We start from the raw sequence: 9489 nt of genomic DNA, 5'->3' as shown, positions 1-9489 counted from the left end.
ATCTTAAAGTAAAGGACCTTGTTTTTAGTCTCAGCCTATTTGAAAAATCCTTACACACCTTACAAAGGAAAGGTATTCTCCCAGATGTATCCTATTCACCCCATTTGACGGTATTTAGCTGGGTTTGTGTCCTCACTATTGCTTTGTTATACTTTGGGTACAGATTTGAACAGAAAAATTCGTTATAACGTGACTGTAGTGATAAACGATTAATTTTGAATGGAATTTATCTACCTCAAATGGGGGTACTAATATCACTTACCTGTAATGCATTGCTCGGGAAAGTCTCAACTTCTGGGCTGGATTTTGAAGTTTTCTTATTCTGAATTTCAAAACATGAGTGCTTTGATGGATTTTCTTGATTTTTCCGATGAAGAAATTCGTGTCACGGAGTCATCTGATGAGGAACCTCCACCCATCATGCCCATAGTCAAATTGGAGGTAAATGATGAACCCACCGAAGCTCCGGAGATTTTCCACGAGAGACTCCGCGTGAGGAATAATCTCTTTGACGATGCCCCAACGAGGAAGCTTTTCCAGGAATGGGGGCTACAGCAGGAAGCCATTGATAGGCTCATCGGTTGTGGCATTAAGACTGATACACACCTGATGCTGATGCATCATCATCACATTGATAGCATCTTCCTGCGAGATGAACAGATTGGGGATATAATTATCTTCACAGGAAAACTCCAAGAATGGAGGATGCGGCAGAAGGTGGATCACTCTGGAGAATAAAAAAAATATTCTGAGAGCTTTCTAAAAGCTTTTGTTGCTTTTATATTTTTTTCCAGGGTCTTCCTCTGGGATGTTGTTCGATGACTTCTCCAGCGTTGTTCAATGGCGTGGAGTGCACAGAAATGGAGACTTCTGCTGCTGCTTCTCCCGTTCCCTTTGATCCACCGGATGAAGCAACAGCCAATGATGATCAGTTGACCTTCAATTTGCAGTCTCTTCTCTGCAAAACAGCCAAAGGGCAGCAGATCCTGTCCAATTACGCAAGGAATGGCTATCTGACGTCCAAGGAACAGGCTATTCTTTGTCACATCATCATTGACTACCACATGTCCACGAAAATGATGATGTCACGGCATCTCTTTGAGCTGTATTCATCGGAAATCATTAAACTCTTCCCTTCTGAGACAATTGTAAGAACTTCCTGTTCTTTCCGGCTTTCCGGAAGTAATAAAATACATATTTTCTCCCCAGGAAACCTACTATATGCACAGAAAATTCTCAGCTACAAAGAACACAGCAGGGAAGCTGTATGATCGCTACAGGAATATGTCCTACAAGACGGGATACATCAAGAATTTGGGAAAGTCACCCCTGAGGCACAAACGGCGGTCGCCACAGCCTAAACATCAGCTCTCCGTGGGCTCTGTGGTTGAAACTGAAAGCCCAATTTCTCAAGGTGAGAATTCGTCGCTTGCACAAGCACTTGTCGTATAAAAATAAATATTTTTGGGAGTTTTTTTTTGCAAAATGGAGAAAATTCAGAAAAATCCATTTTTTCCTCTGTAGATGAATACAAATTATCAAAAGAATGGCTGAGACTCAATTCCAATCCTTGGGATAAAGTTCTCTTTGAATGGCGAAAGAGCGCAAGTTTCCGGATGCTTGATCTACGGTGTCGTAGCATCTGGACGAATGAGGAAATCCTCAGCTTCCTAAACGAATGGCCACGCTACAGAGATCCCAAAGGATATTATTTGGTAGGAAAATCTGAGAAGAATTTCCCGGAATTTTCTCTCATTTAAATTTCTCAATTTTAGGTGGAGATTGACTTTGATTTCAGGCATCCAGGGAAGAAATATGATCTAATTAGTAATTTCCGTGATCTCCACACTGCCATGAAGCCCATAATTATTCAAGAAATGAAGGAGAAGGTGAATCACAAAATGCTGGAGGAATACTTCTCACAAGCAACAGATTTAGGTGGGAAAATAAATTAAAGAAAAAATTTGAATTTTTAACGATTTTCCTGAACATTTTTCACAGATTCAATGGACTGCCTCCTTATCCGCCTAATTCACGCATTAATCCCACCGGCTCGACAAAATTCGTGCCAGAAACCATCAGTTACCGAGGCTCAGGAGGATTTTGTCACCTGCTTCCCGACAGTGTACAAGATTGGAGAGAGAGTAACCGCAAAGGTAGATAAGCATTCGCCTGAGCCACGAATCTTCGTCGTTGGACCACACTACGGGTGTTTGTCACAATTCTACGTCTTCTTTTGTGGAATCCTCTATAAACAGCCCACATTTATCAAATCTCTCGATTTGGCGCTCAAAATCTACGCTGTGTTCAATATGAATTTTTCGCAGAAGAGTCGCCTAGTGTGGTCATTCCTCTACAGTCACTTCTTCAAGCTGGAGGATCGATACATTGCACCAAAAGTACTCAATCTCATCAATAAAGTCAACAATTTGGCACTTGCAACGGCAAATGTTGCTTAAAATTAAATTTTATTTTTGAAAGTACGACATTTGCTTATACACGTGACGTGATGTATGCAAAATTTTCTATTAGACGGATTTTTTAAACTATGAGAATGCAATCAGTAAGCTTATGTTGAACCTGAATTTGAATTAAAGAAATTATTTGAAGTTAAAATGTATTTTTTTAAATTATTTCTCATTAAAGCTTTGAATGGGCCAAATATCGCTCAATCAAAATTGACTCAATTGGTTTGGCCAAATATTGATCATTAGTTGAAAGAAAGTTCGACCCTTAAAAACAATCATTTGAAAATATTTTGTCGAAATTTGACCGTCGTTTGTGTGTAATTTTATAGACAATTTTTGCTCAAACTTTAGTCAAACTTTCATCAACTATTGACTCAAACTATTTGATTAAATATTGGTTCAATTTGTGACTGTAAAGCAGCTTATTCGTGATTACACTGATGATAAAAACAAATCAAAATCTGCATAAAATATTTTACCAAAGTTTGGACAATATTTGACTCAATTCCACGTTCAATCAAATTTTGACCAAATATTGCTGAAATTGTTATATTTTGAAATCAATTACATTCAATTATATGAAGTTTTCTAAAATTCTGCATGAAACATTTGACCAAAGTTTGGGCAAGCTTTGACTCAACTCCACGTTCAATCAAATTTTTATCAAATATTGCTGAAATTATTTTTTGAAGTATCAAATATTCAATTAAAGGAAGAGTTTTTTAAAATCTAGCACTTTTCAAGAATATTTGATTAAAAATCGATTCTTGGCGCTTTTAAAATCAGAAAACGTCGCTTGAAATTCCAAATTGATTGACTTGTAGGCCAGTAGAATTAAGTGAAAATGACCCCAAAGTTTAAATAAATTGCGATCAAGCCAAATTTTGCAATATTCGATTCAGAAAATTACAAGAAATCTTTTTTATATTTACCAGAATGCTCTAAAACGTGAGCTCGTTTCACAAAATGCGTTTAAATATTTCCATACATTTTCTTATAGAAGCCATCAAAGCCATTGAACGAACAAGTGACGTCACATGGGTGTTGCAAGAAACTGCTCACACAAACCACATAAAATAGGGGAGGACGGGGTAATTTGGCCACTTTGGCGGTTTTTGGGATATATCAAGCAAGTATGGTAGTATGAAGAAAACCAAATAGCCCTATTTTGTAGGAAATTTTCCGGCCTACAACTTCCCCATATAACACTTTTCTCTATCTCGATGAGAAATGGGTGAATTTTCCATTCTCCTGGACCCTTAGCTTAGTGTCCAAATTACCCCGAGCACGGGTAATTTGGACACTTTGGCGCACAAATTATTAAACTTGAAAATTTTTGAACAATAAAAAAATTTTATTTTTTCGATTATTTTTTTGGAAGATAGGTTATTTATCTAAGATTCATTTCCAGTAATTTGCCAGATAAAAATATTTAACAGAGCCTCAAACTTATACATTTTCTGAACCATAAACGGGCAAAGTCTAAAAAAGGCCATTTTTCAAATTATCGTAAATTTCTTTTTTTAGATAAAATTTTTTATCCTACTTTGCTTATAATCTGTAAGAAAACATTAAAAGGCACAACCACAATAAATATTTTAAATGTGCGTCGGAAAATGTGCCGGAAAAACTCAAGTGGCCAAATTACCCCACTCCATTTTTCCGGAAAAAACCATTTCCACAGGAAAATCTGTTTGAGATATCGGAAAATGGATGTTACTATAGTGTTTATGATGGATCAATGACCCTTAATGGCTTAAAAGTTAATTTTTAAGTGTTAAAAATTTTTCGAAAATGACGTAGATTCAAAATGCCAAAAGCACTTGAAAAAGTGAAAAAATGATTTTTATCAAATAAAAGAAAATCTAATGATCGGATTTTCCTCAAACTTGGTACGATTCATTATCTCTATGGGGAGTATAAACTGTAGAGAAATGGATTTTCTAGCATTTACCATACTTGAGATATTCCCATTAATGACTTTGCCAAAGTGGCCAAATTACCCCGTCTTCCCCTACTTTAGTTTTTACAATTTCCACTCAACAGATTATAACGAGGGTTAAAAGAAGTACTTTCTACAAAAGAAAATGCAGAAATAATAAGTAAAACACACATTTATTTCACGAAAAATTTCACCACAAAAATGAAAATATTCACTCCAAATACTCGGAACTGTCAAATCATATTTCGTCGGAACACGAATTTCCGCGAAGTCACTTGTTCGTTTAATGGCTTCGATGGTTCCTATGGAAAAATGTAAGGAAATATTTAAACGCATTTTGTGTAACTAGCTCACGTTTTAGAGCATGCTGGTAAATATAAAAAAGATTTCTTATAATTTTCTGAATCGAATAGTGCAAAATTTGGCGTGATCGCAATTTATTTTAGGTTTTTTCGCTTCTCTGCCGGGCTATTGTTAATTTCCTCAGAAAATCAGGCCCTATTTATTTATCTCATACGTCGCTGGAACTCAATAGACAGAAAAATCTGTCTTGATTTTTTTTCAGAAAATCCTCACAATTAATCGTGCCAATTTATAAATTCATTCAATTCAACACAATCCAAGAAAAAAGCTCGAAAAGCTCATAAAAAATTTGTAAAGAACTTTCGAAGCACATTGTGAGATAAATCGCCATTACAGCACTCCTCCGCATTGGAATGGTTAACGAAGTTGATGAAGAAAGTGGGACACTGGGACGGATATGGAGGTGTAGGGAAGGCAGAAAAGGAGTCCCAAGTGGTGGGAAAAGGCGATGAATAAGCGAAATCGGATTAATTGGACCATTTGGGTGACTCTCGACGACCATGTGGAAAGCTCATTGATTTGATGTGGCAATTGAAGGGAATGGCCACCACTCTGCTCTCGAGCCAAGCTTGTCCCAAAAGCCACGTCCCCGAACAATGGATGGGCAAACGTGGAACGAGGAAATAGATACGGGACCATCTCTCGGCTATATACTTTGTCCATGCCCATCGTTGAATTTTCCACTCTCGACAATTTCTATGAGCGCCATTCCGTTGAATTGACTCGCCTGGCGCATTGATTGCACCCCATAGTCAAAGAAATTGTTTCCATGCATGATTTTCAGGAGAAGCGAGTCAAGAGGAGCGAGTTCCTGAGCCAAGGATTGGGGATTGTTCAGCAGAAAATTAGTCCTTCGTATTGATATGAAATTTCCACGACAGGGGGGTTATTGCTGCTGCAACCCCTTTTGTCATTTTGCTCACAAAAGGATATGGAGATTTTTTTTTCATTCCAAAGACTCAATGAAAGGTGAACTATTGACTATTATTTTTTTCAACAGTCTTCTGAAGGACAATTGATGCGGACAATCGTTTGAGAAGGGAGAGGTTTTGGGGATGAATTGCAGGAAAATGTTTTGAAATACGGATGAAGCGAAGGATTGTTTTAAAGCTAAATTTTTCATCATTTTGAACAAATTCATTGAGATTGTTTTAAATCGAAAATATCCGTTAAAAGGAGATTATTCAATTCTGTGTGGGAAAACGTAATATTCGAGAAAACAATCGGTGTTCACGTAATTTTCAAGAGGATTAAATAAATGATAAGAAAACCCCAAAGTTCTTATTTTTTCTTTTGAGATGAGCTGGAAATAGTCAGGGAATATTTGCCAAAAATATATAAAATTACGTCACAATTTTGTGTTTAGTCTCGTTTAACACATGAAGCATTCTTTCCTTTCTTCTAATGCATCAATGTAATGGTATTTTTATACTTCTTGCAATTAAAAGGAAGATTTGTCTTAAAAAAAACAAATAGTGACGTCATCTTTTGCGTTTTTAGGTAAATATTTGACAGCTTTTACCAGCTATTCCTAATGATAAATTAGAAGTCTCTTTGGCTATTTTTTCTTCTTCTTTTAATCCTCTAAAACATTACGCGTTTCCATGAATAAATGGTTTTTCCATACAGAAACGAATAACCTCCTTTATTTGTTAAATTTCCACCGATTTCCTTATAATATTTCCCTTCCACAAAAGAATGAAAACTTCATTTCCTGTTTTAAACGGAACTTTTTGATTTCTTGTTAATGTTATTTATTTGAGTTTTCAGCATTTTCCACATATTTTTAACGACTGAAAAACAATTTTTTTAATGAACACATAATTAAAATAATTGTCTTTCAATAATTGGAATTTTTTTTTTTAAATAATTCAATTGTTTGACTACTATTGAAAATATATAAAATTCTTTTTAATACCTAATTTGTTTTCTGATAAAATTAAAAATTATTAAAATTTCCCAATATGATGTGTATTTACAAATAATAATACAATATAAAGGGGAGATTGGGGTTTTTTAGAAAAAATTTTTTAAATTAATTTCCGTTGCCTCATTGTCATAAAGAAAATGTCGAAGAAGAAATTCTTTGCTGTAGAAACTTTTTTCCTCTTGTTAATTTTCTTGCGATCCTTCCTAGAATATTTGAACGTCCTTTCACCCCAGGCTCCCCTAAGATAAAACAAATTCCCAAAAAAAAACGTGATGTTTATAGCAATAAAATAAATATTTATCCAATAATAAGATATGAGAGTTAAATGATCCACAAACATGCATTGAAATTTATGAAATTTTTTTACCACCATCACTTTTTTCTCCCCAAATGCCCCCAAAATAATCCTCTTTGTTGCAATATTATTACGATATATTAATGTGAAAATACACCATCACCGCACAGTGGAAAATGACTCTTAATCACGGAACTCGTTAATGAATTCAACACAATACAATCCGATGAAATTGATGAAATGAATTTTCCGGGAAATTAAAGTCGCTGCCAATGGTGAGAATGGAATTTTCTCCTCTTGGTGTGTTCAATTTGCCTTGGTGGGTGGGTTGAGACTCAGCGGGTGGTGGCGCAGTGCACAAAGGGGGTTGGGGGAGGTCTTTCGGTAGACAAGAGAGTTTGAATTTTCCATGCATAAGACGGAAAATTGTGGAGTGTCTCTCACCCACTTGAAAATGTTAATTACATTTTCGTTTTCCAATTAATAGCAAACACATTCCATAATGTTTCCACGGAGCAGGGCGCGACGAAAGGCACTAAGAGGGGTGGAGGGGGTGGCGTACAATGTTTCCGGAAATGGTGAAGTGCTATAATACAATATTATTTTATTGATCATTCCTCAAACCCCCCAAAGAGAGTTTTTTTGGGGGCAAGGGAGGGAGTGGAAAATGTTTATTCATTAACGTGGCTTAGGAGTTTTCCTGTAAGGGTGGGGGATGATTTTACTTTTGTATGAGAAAGGATTACGGATATTTTCAATTGTTCCACTCACCCCCTATTAATAACCGTGTACTCCCTCCCCACCAATTTCAGCTTTATATACTCCCAATTTTCGAAAATTGCTCCTATTTATGCAAATTATGTTGTACCGGCTATACGAAGGGGGAAGCTTGTTGGATATTTTCAGTTTGTCGATTGCATGGTTATGGTTTTGTAATTAAGATTTAAGGAGGAAATTTTCAATTTTTCCCATTTTGCTGCAAAAGCGAAAGCCAGGTCAAAAGCTTTCCACCAATTGGACGTTTTAATTTGATGTGGTGGAGCTTTTAAATTTTAGAGGCTATTGTGGAAATTAAAATTTTCCCCAGGAAGGAATTGAAAAGCAAAGCTTGAGGCATTTAATTTTGTGCTTTAAAAAATCTTTTCTGACGGTGTGGTGGATCATTGTGTTATTAAACGGATTTCAAAGCTCGTGAAAAGAGGAATTGAATTAAATATTAAAGAAGGGGTGTTTATCTGAATGATAATCTTCGGATTATTCGCCAAAGATCCAGGTTATTTTCAAGACAATCAAGATTTAGTCGGCAATCAGTCAGTCGACAAAATCTAAAGACTCTGATGATTCGCTAAGATCGAGAAATTTTCCAGATAAACACCCCTTGCATTTAAAAACTCTGCCCAGATAAACACCCCTTGATTCTACCAAACTTATGGACCTTAGCCCTCAAAAATGAGCTCAAAATAACTTGAAAAGAACCTTATTTCAATAAATTCTTTCTTTCCATGTAAGTGAATGTAAATTTTATCGACGTGAAAGGGTTAAAGCTTCATAATTATTGAAGGTAAAGGGTTATACACAACAAGAAATAATAAATATTGACGACCTATTTCTCCTTGAAAAAAAACTCAATAACTACACCCCCGAAGTACATAATACAATTTTTATGGACATTTTTTCAGTACGGTGTGTGACTGAATAAATGCGCAAAAAAAAGTTGAGCGGGTGGGAAGGAGTTGGAGCTTTTAGCGTTAAAAGCAAACCCCCCAAAAAGGGACCCCTCGACTATACACATGCCAAATGAAATTCATGCCACCGCATCTATAATGTAATATGTTACGGGGCTCGTGTCTATGGGGTATGTTGCTTGTGCTGGCAATAGGCGCTCGCTCCATACAGAACCCACTGTGGAATAGATTTTCTCCTCACAACATAGCAGCTACCCCTCACTCAGATGTGCCAAACGCTCTGGCACGCCATTTGAGAGGGAAAAGCTCCCGGAATATACACACAAGTGTGGAATTAGGTTCACATTAAGTCTAATGTGGATGTGCTTCATTCAAATATGGATGATGCAATCTCATTTGCATGATATTGTACGACATAGGGGTGAGAGGGGGTGGAAGCGGAGAGCGCACTTCATGCCCCCCACCCATTGAGCGAGAGGCTTGCCTGTGTACATGTGAAAATGCTCATAAGTAACAAGATCATCGGGTCATTGGGAAAATGGGGCGGAGAGGCCATCATCCATGCGATAATCATCCCCGGTAGGTCTTCTCTGTACCAGCAATTGAAACTTGCAACTAATGCTTAGTGCAAGAGGAAAGAGCTTTTATAGAGCACCAAGAGTCTCAATTCACGAGAAATTCGCTTCTGTGTTAGTTTTTGAAAGTTTGTTGTATGCAATTTTCATATTTCTCCGTGCTTAATGCAAATGCAATAACTTTTGCTAGTTTGTAGGTATATTGTGTTAATGCACTTGAGGATTTTCCAC

General features: G+C 36.5%; 2 protein-coding genes across 2 annotated transcripts in view; both read left to right on the top strand.

Annotated features, from left to right (window-relative positions):
* LOC129792945 (beta-1,3-galactosyltransferase 5) overlaps positions 1 to 9489 on the top strand; it is a 1144668-nt gene that overhangs the window by 383648 nt on the left and 751531 nt on the right. The window lies entirely within an intron of this gene.
* Positions 299 to 2616, top strand: LOC129792922 (uncharacterized). The gene is made up of 6 exons (XM_055832339.1): positions 299 to 717; positions 795 to 1148; positions 1210 to 1414; positions 1525 to 1715; positions 1776 to 1938; positions 2002 to 2616. Exons 1-6 carry the CDS (start codon positions 337 to 339, stop codon positions 2457 to 2459), a joined length of 1752 nt encoding a protein of 583 aa, XP_055688314.1. The 5' UTR covers positions 299 to 336; the 3' UTR covers positions 2460 to 2616.

The sequence above is a fragment of the Lutzomyia longipalpis genome, chromosome 3, assembly GCF_024334085.1.
Source record: "Lutzomyia longipalpis isolate SR_M1_2022 chromosome 3, ASM2433408v1".
Lineage (NCBI taxonomy): Eukaryota > Metazoa > Arthropoda > Insecta > Diptera > Psychodidae > Lutzomyia > Lutzomyia longipalpis.
Note: the sequence above shows the minus strand (reverse complement) of the source record. Positions and strands in the feature narration are given on the sequence as shown.

Bases quoted from the DNA above. Each gene is read 5' to 3' on its own strand.
- LOC129792922 (XM_055832339.1), top strand. From the start codon at position 337: ATGAGTGCTTTGATGGATTTTCTTGATTTTTCCGATGAAGAAATTCGT. The intron at 1,149-1,209 runs GTAAGAACTTCC...TTTTCTCCCCAG, and splicing joins TCTTCCCTTCTGAGACAATT to GAAACCTACTATATGCACAG. The intron at 1,939-2,001 runs GTGGGAAAATAA...CATTTTTCACAG, and splicing joins CTCACAAGCAACAGATTTAG to ATTCAATGGACTGCCTCCTT.